Below are 17,017 nucleotides of genomic sequence, written 5' to 3'. Positions count from 1 at the left end.
TTGAGTGACTTTTTTGAAAAAAAAAGTACTTATTGGAGTATTTTTACTATGTTGTACTTTGTTCTTTTACTTGAGTAATTTTATTATAAAGTATTTCTACTTTTACTTGTGTAAAACTTCTGGATTCTCTAACCACTGAATAATAATAATAATAATAATAATAATAATAATAATAATAATAATAATAATAAAAAGCATGTTTTAACCAAATATTTGCCAGTCACACACCTGCAGCTTTTGTTAAAGTTTATATTGAAAGAAACCAATTGGGATTTTATTTTTTGTTACTTATATGAATTATTGTCATTTTACCAAAATGTTCACTTAACTTTATATTTTGGTCTGACTGATTTTTAAATATTAAGTGATTGATAATTTGATCATTTACTCAGTACTTGAGTAGATTTTCACCACATACTTTTCCAGCACACATAATAGTTGTTGGTTCAGTAGGATAAGTAATCATCTCATCTCACCAGAAAACATCTCGCAACCTGTATAGTTTTGTGTGTTTTCTTATCTTTCCCATTTTGCGGAGTGGCTAAGTGAAAGAAGGCTCTCTGTGTCTTGTCATATTAACACCCCAGGGAAGTTATGGATTAAAATAAAAATTTCACAGGCACTCAAAGATAATTAAAAAAATTCTCTTTGAATAGAAATTGTCTTTGGTGTCAATTAACGAGACACAGATTTTCTATTGGGAACAATTATTTCTTGAGTTATTTTTCAGCCTGGCTGAAGAAATTTAATAAAATTCAAAGCTTTTTCAAACTCATTGAATGGTAAATGACCTTATTTTAATGTAAAGTTAAATGAAGTGTTTTACAGTTACTCCTTACCAGGGATACGTAACTAAATCCTTGTTTTAATATCATTTAAAACATTTGATAGGGGTTTCCGTACCAAGTGTCACAGAAGAGTCATAATAATCAGAACCCCTGGGGGTGCTAAAGCCTAAAATAACTCAACCTTCTGTATTTAGACATCCTCACTGTAAACCATCACTTCCACTTTGTTCGTTGATCCTCTGCCTGTTTAGGGATATGTCACTGCTCCCCGTCTCTTTCTGGTTCTTTGTCGTCATTCTGCTCCATCTGTCCCGAGCTCCTCCCTAAGCTTGGCTCCTCTCTGCTCCCTGATTGCTCTTCCTTTTGGCATCAAGATAGTGTGTGTGGCTGCACAAACGACCCACCCTGTGCATGACACCGCGCACGCATGAGCAAACACCCTCACCAGCCTCACCAACTTACACTCTCACACCTCACAGGAAAAGCATCCACTCTCAAAGTTAGCTCTGAAAAGTAAAATTAGTTGGATGGATGAGTTTACGTGCAGGCAGTTAGACACAGAAAGTGATGCAGACACACCACATTCATACAGCATGTGCCTGCCAACAGGGTGAGAAGCCGCTGCTTGAAAACATGAATGGACTCTGATCCAAGTTGTGTGTGATGGTGATGTGTATTTATGTGTGTGTGTGGTCATCTCCTGTCCTCTCTTCCTGTCCTAACCTGCAGCCTGAAATACACTTGGATGTCCCTGGATGTTCCCGTCTCAATCCAAAAATAAACACACGAGGAAATAAACCAGTACACAAATATGAGCATGTTTTAATGCAAAACAAAACACCACAAATAAATGATATAACACTTCAATACATTTGAACAGATTCATACGGAGACGGCAAATATTGACATTTGTCTTATGTAAGTTAGTTGTATAAAATTATTAAATATTAGATTCATATATTACTCATAGAAACATCTGTATACAGAGAATGAATCACATTGGCAGACACCCGTAAAATGGTACACATGCATACGGCACAGGCACACTGACAAAATTTGCGCAAATACCCACGGATGGACATGCTGAAAGCTTCATGACACTCATCATCTGGTTTGTAGGATCACCCAGACACGTAGGTTTTATTTAACTTCCATTACAAATGCAACAGGGATGCTATACTGACAACGTTTGATATAGAAAAAGGAAACATTTTAACATGGGGTGGGATAACACAGGATAGTCTCTGGTCGGTGCAGACCTCCTACATGGTAGGCTTCTGCAGATCGTCAGTCTTTTGTTTGAAAGAGAACTGAAGGCAGACCGTAGTGAACGACACAAAGCTTTGTCCTCTCCCCCGTTTCACCCATCAAAGGTAAAATGTGTTTAACCTTCAACGGGGCTGCTACAAATCGAGACAGAAACTCACAGCTTTTGTGGATGTCGGAATCAGATCAGGGTCTTGCAAGCATTGTTTGTGCACCCAATATAGTACCACTCTAGGACACAAAAAAAAAGCAAAGCAGCTCTGAGAAATGCAGCTGGTGGAATAGATGGAATTGCACTTATTCTGGCTCATAGTGTGTAAAATGTAAGAAGCATTAAACTACAGGGCAGGCGGGCAAAGGGGAGAGACTTGGATTTGGCAAATCATGTAAATAAATAAATAACTAGTAAAGCAGGTGTCCATATATCCTTAATGTTATGGCTTGCTTAACGCCATCCTCCTGTGTTTCCTGGTCTTCACTGCTCAGCAGTGTTTCAAGTCTCTTTCCTCGGTTTACAGTTCAGCAGGATAATCACAAGGTGGTATTGTCACTGAGGGTTCAGGCAGTAGTGGGGATGTGTAAGGAGGAGAGGTCCTGTGTGGGAAGTAGCTGGGGAGTTGTTCCTCAGTGGAGGTGGAGGATGCTGGGTTGCTGTGGAGGGCAGAGCTGGTGAGGGAAGAGGCTGGAGAGGTATGTGGGGGGCAGCAAAGTTTCGGGGGAAGGGGTGTGGGGGGAGCACTCAAGAATAGATCAAGCTCTTGAGGAAGCGGACTGTGCCACGTTTGAAGACGAAGGGACAATCACGCCGCTGGGAAGCGTCTCGCGTCGGAGAGGAAGCCAAACAACGAGAGGAAAAGCGCTCTGATTTTTGCACAGGAAGCCCAGTGCGCCTCCTGCCAGGGCCAGATAAGAGCGCCGAGGTTCCCAGGGCCAGACCCAGGAGTGGACTCAGGACCCAGGCGAGAGGCCACCCATCAGTCTGGCCCAGCCTGGCCCACGGTCCCTGGGCTTCCTCCAGCACGGCGTCAGGCTTGTGGTGCAGCGGGGCTGCAAAGAACAAGGGGCCTTGTGAGGATCCAACCAAAACTAATAATCTAAAGAAACACACTGAATACAACACACTGTAACAGAACCAGAACAGAACTTTCACAAAGGACCTTAAACAATGTGTCTTACAAAAGTTGAATGTCTCAGATTTCATTTGGCCTCAGCTAACTTAATTTATTTCGAGGTGAATTTAAAAGTGAGGTTCTATTAAAAGGTTCAATATGGTTTATATCTTACTTCCCGTAACAAAAATTTCAAAGTAGCTCAAAGAACTCAATTTTATTGCATTTTGCAGTTTCATTTTACTCTGGACTCAATGATAATTTACTTGGGGAATGGCGACCTTCCTGTATGAAACATGTTGAGAACAAACATGCCACAAAAAGTAAGACTGTATCAGAACCAATGAAATTGCATTTATTCAAACTGCTAAATATGTATTTCTATTTGTTGGACTGCTCTACTTTTATGTCTGATGGTTGAACAGAAATAGTTGCCTTTTTTCAGTCAGAGTGCATATTTGAGACAAGAAGATCATTCATAATGCACTGCTCTTTTTCTCCATTTCCAATTTCTGTGTAAATAACCGTCTAGTGAAACATGATAATAAAATTGTGTTTCCCATAAGTTCTTGTGACGTTTGGGGTTCTTCAAGTCAAAAAGTAAGCTTTATTCAGATCAAAATAGACTTCTATCTTCATTAAAAAAAACCCCTCAAATCTAAAAACAAGCGGAGTGGTTAAAATGATTATGATAAACCTTTCAGTTGTGTGATTTACATAGCAAATGTAGCTAAGAGGCAGTGCAACACAGAAGAACTTCCTGTTAGCAACAAAACGCAGCATGTGAAAATTTTCTGGTTAACATTGCTACTTAATAAAACTGACAAAAAAAAAATCCGCTGGTATTTTTGCTTTTTATTTCACCTTAGGTTGAAATTAAACATTTTTACTGGTTGGAAGTGCTCTGAATATTATGGTCCCATTATAAGTTTCATACAGGAACAGCATTGGTGATACACCACTTAGCTTCATTCTTCTGTCTAAATATTTATCTGGCTCTTTGGAGATAACAATGCAACCCAACAAAAACCTCACAACAGGTTAAAGGTTCATACATTAACATTAGCTTAAACTTCTATTAAATTTTCAGATTCGAGGTCCGCTAAGGTTTTGGCCTTCTGGTCCAATAAATCTAGATTTATTTGAAATAAAAACTCCAGGAGACTAATTTACTGCAGGTAAAAATATTTACTGTTTAACCTTTTAATTGAACCTCATATCAAAAACTCTTAACTGTTCCTTTAATCGCAAAGTGATGATGATTTTAAAGATGGTAAAAATGGGATTAATGCTAACCAAATGCTAAGGTAAATGGGTTTTTAAGTTTTACATGAAACCGATTGCATTTGACATCTTAAAAAAAATAAAGACACTTACTTTTACAACCAAAATACACAACAAATGCGGGATTATTTCAATCTTAAACTCTGTTTCTATTGTGGGTTTTAATATTTTTTATGAGTCTTTAAAGTTGAGGTTAAGAGAACAAAAACTTTACATTGTTTTAGTGAGACTTTATCGTATCAGTGACGTTTTATTACTATTTACTGTCACTGGGTTTGAAAATAAAATCTACATGCCTCCAATCTGAGGTCCTCTGAAAGAAAAGTGAAGGCATCATGGTGTGGCGCCAAGTGAGAGTGCCAGGGTTACAGGTCAAGTACACTGATGATGTCAGTGTGTCTCAGAGGAGGGAAGAGAGTGTGGGCGGCTGCTGCGAAGCTCTCAGGTAATACTTAACCTTTCTGACTGGGTCGTAAGGAACACAATGAGCCTCTGACCTCCAAGAACGATTTAATCAGTGTTCCTGCCAAGGTGGCTGCATTAACACTCAGTGTTGACTCAGTGGCTGTCTCTCTCCATCACCGGGCTGGGCCATTTCTCATGAGAACTTTGTATATAAGAGTGTGTGTCAGATATAAGAAAAAGCATCACAGGATGCAGTGTGCAATCACAATAATAAACAGGCCTCTCACTCTGCGTCCTGCGCAGGAAATTCATTAAATCATAGCGTTTGATTTGGAAACCAACAAATCGTGACTGAGAGCACGGAACTGGCCCTCCATTGAAGTGTGTTTTTTCTTCCCTGTCCTTTCAAGTCTGAGATACACTGTGTACCGTGTTTGTGAGTGTAGGCGCACACACACATTCACACACGTATAAATGGCTGCTTATGTAGGTGCGCTTAAGCAAACATATGGGAAAGAACAGACTGGACAGCAACAGAACGTAACATATGGGAAAAGAGCAGCATGAGCAAACAAACATACAAACGCAAGCATGACAACACCCAGGCATACATGTAGGAACACGCATACAAACAAACAAATTAACACACACACGCGCACACCCACACACACATTCCAGCACTTAAAAGGCCCTAAAAAGCATCTGTTCTGGTTACAAAAAGGAAGCGCTGTCTGAGCACATGCTGACTTAGACAAAACATGTCTCGTTTATCAAAAACGGTCCCACTTACGCTAACTAACGTACAGTAAAACAATTCTGTAACATCTTAGCATTACTTTTTGCTTTTGCAGTCAAAATATAGATGTGTTATACATCAACAGTGACTTGTAGAAGTATTTGTACACCTTACATTTTCCACACTTTTTAACTTACATAAACTTCAGTGCATTTTATTGCCATTTTCATGTGATAGACCAACAGAAAGCCAATTATGAAGTGGAGGGAAAATCTCATAAATGTGGTGTGCATTTGTACTCAGCCCCTCTTTACTTTGATACCCTAAGATTCAGGCTAACTGTGCTTAGAAGTCACATGATCACTAAATAGAGCACAACAGTGTGTAATTAAATCTCAATATAAATCTAGCTGCTCTATGAAGACTTCTAATGTTTGCTAGAAAATAGTGAACAAGAGTCACGATGAAGACCAAAGAACACAGGAGAATGGTCAGAGAGAAAGATATTGAGAAGTTTAAAGCAGATTTAGGTCATAAAACCATGTTCTATGATAACTTTGGAGCAGCTGCACAGATCTCCATTAGGAAACACAGCAGTGGCAGCATCATGCTACAGCAATGCTTTTCTGCAGCAGGAATAGATGGGAGACAACCTGTTCTTCATCTTACAACAGGACAGAGAATTATTCACCGCTTTGTGTTGGACTATCACATAAAATCTTAAAATCCATTGACAAATTAGATATTGAATGCTGTATCCATTTTCTGTGATTCATTTCTTGTTTAGTTATAAGTCTACTGTGTCAAATTATGAATGTTAGAGCTCAGCGTGAATGTTTACTGGTTCGAGTTGAGCTCATTTAACATATTTTAGATGATAATCTGGACTTTCAGTGACGTTTGCTCTGCTGGGCTACTCACAGGCCTTTGGACGGGCACGGATGCCAGAGCCACTGAATATGCGGAGGGGGGACTCCGTGGGATGTGCAGTGGAGCAATTTCTTGCTCCCCCGCGGCACGGAGCCCGGGTTCTGCAACGACACTGCTTTCTCACCAATCTGAGGACTCACTGTGCAATAAGAAGCAAACGTCAAGAGAGAAAGAAAAAAAACGGTTTAATAGCTGCAAGAACGAAGTTCGCTCTCATGTTCCAATAAATTTCTCGGACCTCACCGTTGACTAGAAGCGTGAGAGTGAGATTCTGATAGAGAGCATGTTGCTGGATCCGTACGAGGACAGTGTATTTCCCTGCGTCCTCCTCTGCAACATCCCTGATGACCAGGGAAGTCCCGTCCATGCGGTATCTGGAGCACTGCTCTGCTGCCACCCGGCCGTCCTTCAACCTGACAGAAACAAGCTGTGAGCCTCCTCAAAGTGCTCTATGACAACCTGAATATCATTATATGTCAGTGTTTATGGATAGAAATCATTTGGAACTTAAAAATACACAGTTTTTCCTTAATATTTACACTTATTGCACTTTTAACATTCTTCTGCTTTACAGCCAGTAAATGTATTTTATTAGACCTTTATGTCATGTCCAACTAAATATTAGGGCTGAAATGATTAATTGGATTAATCATGATGAATTTATTATTGTATTATTGTATTATTAATAATAGTCAACTAACATGGTATTGGATAGTTTTAGCTTCACTTGGTTCAAATGATGTAAAAACTAAAATAAAATCTGCCAAGCACATTTGCTGTTCAATCATTAATCAATTAACCCAAAATCATAGTCAACAGATTATTTATACACTGTAGTAACATTAAGTCAAGCAGAAAGGTTTGAGCTCCTCACATGTTGATGTTAGAAGTATTTTGTAACTGCAGATGCATCCTTTTGCAACAAATGTAGTCAAAAAATTGTATGTTATTAAATTTTGGGCAATAAAATGCTTGTTTTCGTCTTTAAAAAGTGAATTCAAATATTTATTTACACATCTTAATGTATTTCTAATATTGTATAAAGTAATAAAGTAAAATAATTGTTAGTTGCAACCCTAAACAAAATAGTGCGATATTGTGAAGTGGATGGACAATCACGAATGGTTTTGAATTTCTTTTTTTTAAATGAATAAACTGGAAAAGTGCTGTGGACATTCATATTTAACCCCGTTGAAGATTTTGTGCATTTTTTGTTTTCAAGACAGTAAAAACTTTGTAAGAATGGATAGAGAGCTCCTGTTAACACAGATTTGTTGAAGTCTTGCCCGATATCCTAAATCCGACTAACGAACGGACTTTGGTTAGGCCAAATATGCTTTGATCTCAACCCATTGCTCTGTACCTCTGGCTGTGTGTTTAGAGTTGTTATCCTTATTAATGGAGAACTTCTGAGCAGCTTCACTTTGCTTGTCGATTAGCTTTCCCACAGCATGACACTGCCACCACCATACGTGAGGCTGATATCATCTGGGAGAGATGTTTGCATACAGTCCACACTTCACTAATTTGGCCTTTTCTGACCAGAGCACCTTCTTCCATGATGCTCCAACCTTTCAATTTAACAAGCTGCAAGGTTTAATTAGTAAACAAACTGGTTATTAATTTGGCAAATTCTGAAGGTAATTTATTTTTATGAGGATTAAACACAACTGTGCTCCAAACATTTTCAGATAAAAAACCCAGCTTAATTTAAAGTAAGAAAAGTACAATTGCAGGATTTTTAAGAATTCCATAGTTGCATATTTAACTCAAGAAGGAAGCCTGGCTAACGAAAGCTAAAAATCATCCTTACCATACAACCTCAGGGGAAGGGAATGCCCGAAGTTTTGGGGAAAGTTTGTAGGATTTCTGTCCCGCTTGTACTTCCACTACCAATCCATTTCTAGGCTTCAGACGGATGAATGGGCGATCTGAAATTGCAGAGACACAGAAAACCCATGGGTGACTCACAGTTTTAAATAACACCCAGAAAGCAGAAGTAAAGCTAAAAATGCATCTCTTTCTATAGACTTTGAACACATTAGTATGGCCAGATAATCAAAATGTCAGGAGATAACGAGGGACTTACTGTAGACTGTGACCATGGCTTGCTGTTGTTTGCTTTGCTCGCCGCTGGTGACACGGCAAGTGTAGAGGCCGCGGTCCGACCGCCGGAGCTTCGGGATGGTCAGGATGTTGTAGAACAGCATGTGCATCGGGTGCTTCACCAGCCTTTTAAAGCTGGAGCCCGCGTTGTTTCTCTAGAGGTTGAACAGTAACAAAATTAACACACCGCTCATCATCAAATAAGCAATTCCCCCGTGGGGATCGATAAAGTATATTCTATTCTATTCTATCTGCATCCAAACCAAGCACCATGCAGTCAAGTTTAGGTTTTAAGGAGTTTTTATTTTCATGTACTAATGCTGTACTACATTTAAAAACTACACGTGTGTAAATGTTCAATTCAACTCAGATTGGTGATCTAAACAGAATGAAACAGGGCTAAACTGTCTAATAAAATAAATTTCTGACTGACTTGATGAATTAATAAAAAGGTTCTTCATTTACTTTAGCATCACAGGAATTATATGTTGTCAATCTCTGTTAAAACTGTTAATTGCAATGTTTAAGCAAACTATATTAACTTGAATTTAGCTGATAGGAGAGAAAAGTGGTGGGATGTGCCCTCTTTGGGAGGAGCTAAGAGCGAAAAATTTTAACAACAGTTTTCATGAAGTATAAAGTCTTTTTTAAATGACAACAAAAAGCAAAACGTTAAAAAAGTTAGTTTTAAAGATATTGCTTTAATACAGACATAAAGCAAATGACTGATTTTAGTTCATATTGTCTCGTGTATTAAAGGTAAAATCTGTATTAAATGTGATACTTTTGGGGATGTTTTTATGGGTTTTTATTGATTTTGTTGGCACTTTAAAGATCTTAATAAAAATTTAGATTGTTCTGAGTGCTGTGAACTCCAAGTAGGATAGTGACTACTCATAAGTATCACACACAAACCTGTAACCATTTATATTTTTCTTGTATTTTATTCTTGTTGGTCTTCCTGACCTAATAGTAGATATGCATGTAAATAATCAATGACCTCACACAGTATGTAACATTTTAGGCCCCACAGACTAAGAAGGAGGATTACAGTTTCTGGTGCGTCCCAATCAAAGCTCTATTGTTTCCCGCTTTATGCCGGCTGAAAGCAGCTCTGACCTTTCCAGGATAGTCCCAGGTGATGTTGACTCTGGTGTTCAGCTCTGCAGTGGCAGTGCAGTTCAGAGCCAGCCTCTCCCCCTTCAGTGCTTGCACAGATCCGCTGGTGTTCAGGTAAACCTCTGTGATGTTACTCACTGAGATCAATGAGGAAAAAACACAGAATAGTTTAGAGAACAAACCTTTGGAACATTAATATGTTTAGAAAAGAGAGTTGCAAAGACCGACCTGTTCTGTGTACAAAGTACACACGCGAGTTGTGCTTGACTCCGTCGATGACGGCCTCGCAGTGGAAGAGGCCGATGTAGGAGAAGTTGGGTGTCTGGATGGTGAAACCTTTCCTGCTGTTCCAGAGAACATTTCTCTGGTCTTGACTCAGCGGCCTGCTGTAATACTGTGGAGGAGGCAAACCAAGGAAGGGATCAACCGCATGTTTTACTTCGTCATTGAGTAAATCTGATTACTCACAAAGACATGAGAAAAGGGAGCAGTCGAGTCACAACAGAATGAAATTCAGTGGTTATGTGATATTTACGCATGAAAACCGTGCCTGCAAACAGTATTCACTCCCCTGGATTTTTTAGCCTTTTTTCTGGTTTTACAAACCAATCATAAACAATGTTGTATGAAAAAAAAAATTCAGTCAAAAAGAAAACTGATTTCTGCAAAAGAATCACAAATAAAAACATTTAACGTAAAATAAGTGACTGCATAAATCTTCACTTAAGACACACTCTCTGCACTCCACTTGTGCTGGGACAGCTGACACCCACTGACTGGACCTCTGCTGAATTAGGTCAGTCACTTTAAAGTGAGTTAATATTTATGCTATTTTATGTAAAGTACTTTTATTTACTTGTCATTTTTGTAAAAAGCTGTCTCCATTTTGATATTAAACACATTTTCTGGTCAAAAAAATAAAGCCAAATTTTGTTGATAAAACGTTTCAACATATTTATTATATATTGTAATAATCTGCCAAATTGGTGTGTCACTTAATTTGGATTAAGTAAGAAAAATCACCACAAGATGTTCATTCCTGTTAGATTTAATAACTTGGCATCAGCTAAGAGACAAATAAGGTTGTAATTTTCGCTACAAGAAATGTTGTCTTTTGTCTTTCAAAGGTATGCACTTTGACTCGACCAGAAACATTTTTTCCATTTTATTGATGTTTTATATGATAAACCAAAACAAGTTGGAATGTGGAATCAAAACAACCTCTTGATTTTAAAATATTTTACAAATAAAAGACTGATATTAAAATTTAGGTTAATTCTTATGCCAAAAAAAAAAAAAAAAAAATCTCAAGCTTAGTCAGAATGGATGGAGAGCATCTGGGTTTTGGCTTGAACTTTGACTAGGCCATTGTAACACATGGACATGTCTTGATCTATATCTTTCCACTGCTGCTCTCGCTGTCTGTTTACAGTTGTCCTTCTGCTTTCATTCGCAGTCTAAATCGTCCTACTCTAACTACATTCCACTTCCCATCTTGTCCCACAGCATAATGTTGCCACTGCTGTGCTTCATGATGGGAAGGGTGTCATTAGCACCTAGGCCAAAAAGTCGTTTCTTCCGCATGTTCACTGCATCCCTCACAACTTACTTGGGACTGCAAGACTCAAGAAAAAAAATGACCTCCTTTTGAATTGATTCAGGTTTTACCTTTATTTTAATTTCCCTTTAGTTTGCAGCTGATCTGTGATGGTCGCCTCATTTGAAAAACTCAAATCTTTGGTTTCATAATTGGCCCCTTTGGCCTCTCCCATCTGGGAGAACAAATCTGGCATCAGCCTCAATGTTGGTTTTGTAAGTCTTCACCATGGACCTTGTGTAACTGGATAACCCTGTTTTCTTTGAATCAGCTACAAGGAAATGTTTTTTTTCTGTGACATAGTGGAAGCTTCCCACCCTCTCTGAAGGGACTGGACCCCCCGTCACCAGAACCATCACACACACACACACACACACACACACACACACACTTTCCCCATCCTTGGATCACCAGTGTGAACTAGCTGATAGCCCCTCTCCGACACAGAGAGGCGACCCTTTAAGACGCCGCTGACCTCTGTGCCCTCTCCTCTCTCTCCTGTGAAGTCGATGCTTCCCTCTACATCCTCCCTCTGAACCCAGTGACTCCCCGTCCAGGCACCCGAGTGCCCTCTGTGCCCCTCTCACATCCATCTTCTCACCCGTACTGTACATGGAGAGGAGGATGGAGATCGGAGCGGTGGGATGGTGAGGAGGAGCAAAAGGCATCAGGATATGTGAAACGTGACTCCAGTCCATCTCCTTGCATCCTGTTACTACAGGATATAGACATTTGGACTGGAACGCCGGTTCAACCCCAATGTCCCAGGCCCGGCTTTCACGGCGTAAGTGAGAGAGCAGAGCCTCCTGGGCATTGTTCATGCTGAGAAGGGTCACAGCAGAGGCGCAGGCAGAGTGCAAAGTCCTTTCAGGAAAAAAACACTCCAGAAGCTGCGACAGGGAAGACATTCCTGGTTCAGACCGGCGAAGCGCGGGGGAAGCAGGGAAAGTTATTTTTAGACGAATTACTTTGTGGTTCCAAATACTTTATCAGGAGATGGAGGCAGGACAAAAACATGTGTGTGTGTATTTGTGAATGTAACATGCAGGGACTGATGATGCATTTCCTGCAAATCAAATCCTAGATGTTTCTCTGGTTCTTCAATGACAGCACAAAATAAAAAGACATTGTTGTCGTATCAGCCTCCCAGACACTAAGGTCTTCTGGTTCTGGTCTGCTCTGCATCTCCAGAGGACTGTGGAGTTTTTCCACAACCCTAAAACGTTACATTTGAGATGCAAGCAAGCAAATCTGATCAGAGCACTTTCCAAAACAAGGTGCTCTGATCAGATTTATTTTCTTGCAACTCTTCCATTAAGGTCGCAGGTGTGTAATGCATGACTAATACCTCAGCACAACCATAAAACCAATGGGAACATTTTTTCAGATAGTAGATTAAACTATTCTCATGCTAATGTTCAAAGCTGAGAAATCTTTGAACCTTCTGCTGAACATTATTGCTCCTCACTCTGGTGTGGTCATCGGTCTGCTCAGAGTAAAAACTGGGATTATTTAGATCAGATTTAGTGCCGTGCTTGAAGAGAATAGCCTGTACTCTTGGGTCAACAGTAGTCACCTCAGCTTCCTCTGCCAGTTCTGCCATCTGTTTAAAGCATCAGATGGAGAAAGTCATCAATTATCATCCCTACTACTGCCCTGAAGCCAACATCCTGTTTCCAGAGGTAAAACCCCCCCTGCTAACCGCGCTTTTTGTTTGATTGGAAGTCATTGGTGAAACAACGGGCACGGGGCACAAAACACGCACCGTCCACAGGAACGCGACCCACTCATGCAGACAACAAGCGCACTGAGCACTTCTCTCTACAACCCCCCCCACTCCGCTCTTCACTCAGCAGTCAAGTGCCAACACTCACAAACATATCCGCACACACTTTCACACATATCCGCAAATACACGCAAACAAATGGACACGCAAGTCCATATAGTAACTGGCTGCCAAGACAAGAACAATGTGGTGAATGATCTGGACGAGTAGAAACAACTGGATAGTGTATTGTGTGTTGGGGTGTGTGTGTGGGAGGGGGGGGGGGGGGGGGGGTCTGTGTGTGGGTGTGTGTAAATGTAAACCCTGATGGAAAAACTGAGATGTTCATACAGCGTGATGGGTGTGGTAGAGCAGAGGAGGACAAAGTGTGACATGAGAGGAAAAGGACTTAAAAGAGAGTCCAACTTGGCAAAATGTCCACATACTGAGGTGACTGACCTTAACCAGAGTGGTGGTGATGTTGGGGTTGGTAACACTGCAAGGGATGACCAGCGGCTCCCTCACCTTCATGTACAACACGGCTGGACTCATGTCGGTGTGCTCCACAAATGGCTGCCGGCTGTCTGAAACCCAAACACTGCGGTCAGGAACACATATGGCGGGCATGAGAAACTTACAAAATGAGCACAAAAACATTTTCTTCCACAGTGTCAAAAACAAGCTAAATTTAAAGCAGCAGGCAGCTAGAATTACACAGCACATAATTCTAAGCAGCAGTAAAAGCTTCTAACAAACCTTAACAAGAAAGTTTCCATTTTACTGAGATTCAGTAATGCACAGGGTGAATCGTTCAGGCTGAATTCAATGGATGGCAGAAGAGTAAAGAGGGCTGAGTATATATGCGAGCCATATTTTTGAAGAAATGTCCATTTTTAAGGTAGAGTAATCCACTACCTATTTATAACACTATTCACAAATTCACCTGTTCAAATATTTCCTGTGCAACACAGCTCCAAATTATTTGTGGAAAATTTGCCTATTTTTTCATAGAGCAAGAAGATGAAACACCAGGGTAAAGTGCTACTATGACTGGTGTTTGCAGAGCAGCTAATCCATTCCTTTTCCTTGTTGCTGATTGGCTAAACCTATATTATGAATTCAGCAGCAAATATCTTTCATCAGGATCTCATATCTCTAAAATGAGGCCAGAACAGATTTAGCTTTTGAAAGTGATAGCAAAAATGTGCATCACTAGTTTTTAAATTAATCTGATGTAAAAACAGTCACAATGCTTGTGATTCTTTAACATAACTTCAATTGAAAGAAGAGGAATTCTGATTTGAATTGCCAAAAACATCAACATTTTCACCTCAAAGTTCAAACTTAAACTTCATAAAATGCTATTTTTGAACAATTTAAATTGTCATCAACATTTTTCTGATGCTGACATGGATTTTATTGACTTATTGGTGCATCAACTGAAGTTTAAGAAATAGCTCAAGTTCTTAGGAAGCAAGGTTGTCTTAAAAGATTAGAACCAATCAGTAATTTATCGGCAGTAGATAATGCTGTTAGCATCTTTATCTAGTAGTAATCTCGTCTAGTTGCTGATCTCAGAGCAGCTAAAACCAAAATGTATTTCAACTGTCTTAAAACAATTCCAATCTAAAATGTTGGAGTGGTTTATTTTATGAACATTTAGACCTGCTAACAAGTTTGCATTGTGACGTTACCCGTAGGAAAGCTGATAATTTTGCATCAACGGTGGAGGTGGTGGCCACATTTTCCTGTGTGACACATGCACTGAAAACGAAAGCTGAAAACCTGACATTTTTGCTTTTTACACCACTTTTCTTTTCCGTTTGACAACATTTTTAACTGCAAACATTTGACATGTTCCATTTGTTTTATACAGGAAAATAATCACAAACTACGAAAATAATTTTGCGATTGGAGTTGCGCTTATTTATTTTTTTGTCATGGATGCTCTTGAACTTGCTGTTACTTTAGGCATCCCAAGAGACCCATCTCTTGCAGAAATAAGATTGTAACCTTAACAGAGAACCTGTGAAGTATGCCTCCAACTCCCTTACTACCTGGAAATGTGAAAGATTTTCTAATTTCTCACAAAATGAAGCCTTGTTATCATGCAGGGCAAAAAATAGCTGAGACACACAAACAATCACACATGGACTTCCAAGTATTTTAACAATAACTGAAAACAAACAAGCAGACACTCGGTCCTCCACACCCATTCATCGAAACCCCATTCTGAAAACGACTGCATGCTGTCAACAATAAACACGCAGATTGTTTAGAAGCAATCAAACAGCCTCTCTGTGTTTGCTCTGCTTTTCTCAGCTCGCCTACAGTCACAGTTCTTTGCCATTCAAAGGTGTGGGTGTTACTTGCTAGCATTGTTTGTGACCATAGGGTGTTATTCAAGGAAAGCAAATCTCTGAGCCTTCGAACAAAAGTACCCCAAGGACTAGTAAGACTGAACGCTTCCTTCTCCCGCTTTGATTCCTAATAGAAGGCTTGAGGAGGGAGACAACGTCTGAACGGAGCAGCAAGCCAAGTCTGAAGCTTAATGGACATGGTGACCCGAGCGATTGACGACCCCCGAGAGTCCTTTTGGCCAAACAGTAGCATGCCCCGTGACCCTGGCATCTAGCCCAGCTTGAGCTGAGCAGCGTCACCTTCCAGGACAGGGAGGAGCGGGCCGGGGCAGACATCGTGCCTCCTCTGCCCCTGCATACCACCGAATCACTGGCATCCATCTCATCCCGCTCAGTTCCACACACACACACACACACACACACACGCACACACACACACACACACACAGCCTCACCACCACCTTGGAGAGACACAGCAACATCTCCTCCCAGCACCCCCTCCCCCTCTGGGCCTTTTCCCTCCTCCCCAAAGCACAGGATGCTCCAAGCAAGGCTGAGCAGAGCAGATAAGGCTGATGCCCTGGGAAACTCTGCCCAGGGCCCGAGCCTTTCAGCAGCTGGGCTATTCCTGGCCACGAGGTAGCACGTAAACGAAAGTAAAAAAGATTTTATATATAGCTGTCAGGAGAGAGGAGCGGCCGGGGAGGAATGGAGTGAAACTGTGCCAGAGCCAACTCGGAGGATGTATTGTTGAGACAAACAGTGTTTAGATATAATTGATTCTCTGGCATTGGTCTGTATTTAGCACACACTACATCCTGTTTAACCTGAGGGAATACACAATAGGCCAGAGGAGGCGAGGGGTTTCCTCGAGATGGTGGAAAGCTGCTAAATATGAAATCATGGACACTTTCTGTCTTACCTGTGACATATACATAGACGGACCGCTGTTTCTGGGTCTGGTGCCTGTAGCGGCAGCGGTACTGTCCGGTGTGCCGGGCCTGGCTGCGGCTGACCCGCAGGTGGCTGCAGTATTGCTGGCTTGTCTTCCCACAACGAGAGTTGACCACTTTCACTTGATCTTGGTCCAAGCGTCCAGGGAACGCCCAGGACAGCTCCCGGTCACCCCTGGACAGACATTACACCAAGGTCAGAAAACACTTTCATCTGTCCCTGAAAACTTTCTAAGAATGGTTCACCATTCAGAACCGACAAGGAGGAACATTTGCATTCAGTGGGCCTGAAATTAATGTGAGGCTTGGAGGTATAGTTTGGGATTTTTGGAGAGAGTTTCAATTGGGTTGTAGGTAACTCTCTGCGTGTCTTCAATAGGAAGAAAAACTAATTAGCTGCAATCTGACGCTGAAGTCTATGGCTGCTCTGAGAGGCCAAACTGAACTTTTACCATCTAAAAACAAGTTGGGTCTCAAAAACGGAGTGCTTCATGAAAACTACTAAACCACTTTCACAAGGTTTTTAGTTGTGGCACCATTAATGATCTACTGGAAAAATGTACTGACAACAGAAAATGTTGCGGGTTTTTGTTTTTTTG

At 40.6% G+C, this 17,017-nt stretch overlaps 1 protein-coding gene across 1 annotated transcript in view; it reads right to left on the bottom strand.

The window, feature by feature from the left end:
- Nucleotides 1–17,017, bottom strand: part of flt1 (fms related receptor tyrosine kinase 1) — a 37,110-nt gene that overhangs the window by 16,344 nt on the left and 3,749 nt on the right. The window contains exons 3-10 of the mRNA XM_028005311.1: nt 16,388–16,593; nt 13,565–13,689; nt 9,972–10,137; nt 9,744–9,880; nt 8,608–8,779; nt 8,332–8,449; nt 6,762–6,931; nt 6,510–6,657 (exon numbers count right to left, since the gene is read on the bottom strand). Coding sequence (XP_027861112.1) covers nt 6,510–6,657; nt 6,762–6,931; nt 8,332–8,449; nt 8,608–8,779; nt 9,744–9,880; nt 9,972–10,137; nt 13,565–13,689; nt 16,388–16,593 — 1,242 coding nt within the window. The remainder of the gene's footprint in view (nt 1–6,509; nt 6,658–6,761; nt 6,932–8,331; nt 8,450–8,607; nt 8,780–9,743; nt 9,881–9,971; nt 10,138–13,564; nt 13,690–16,387; nt 16,594–17,017) is intronic.

The sequence above is a fragment of the Xiphophorus couchianus genome, chromosome 21 (genome assembly GCF_001444195.1).
Source record: "Xiphophorus couchianus chromosome 21, X_couchianus-1.0, whole genome shotgun sequence".
NCBI classification, from domain to species: Eukaryota; Metazoa; Chordata; class Actinopteri; order Cyprinodontiformes; family Poeciliidae; genus Xiphophorus; species Xiphophorus couchianus.
The sequence above is the reverse complement of the archived record's forward strand: the minus strand, read 5'-3'. Positions and strand labels throughout refer to the sequence as shown.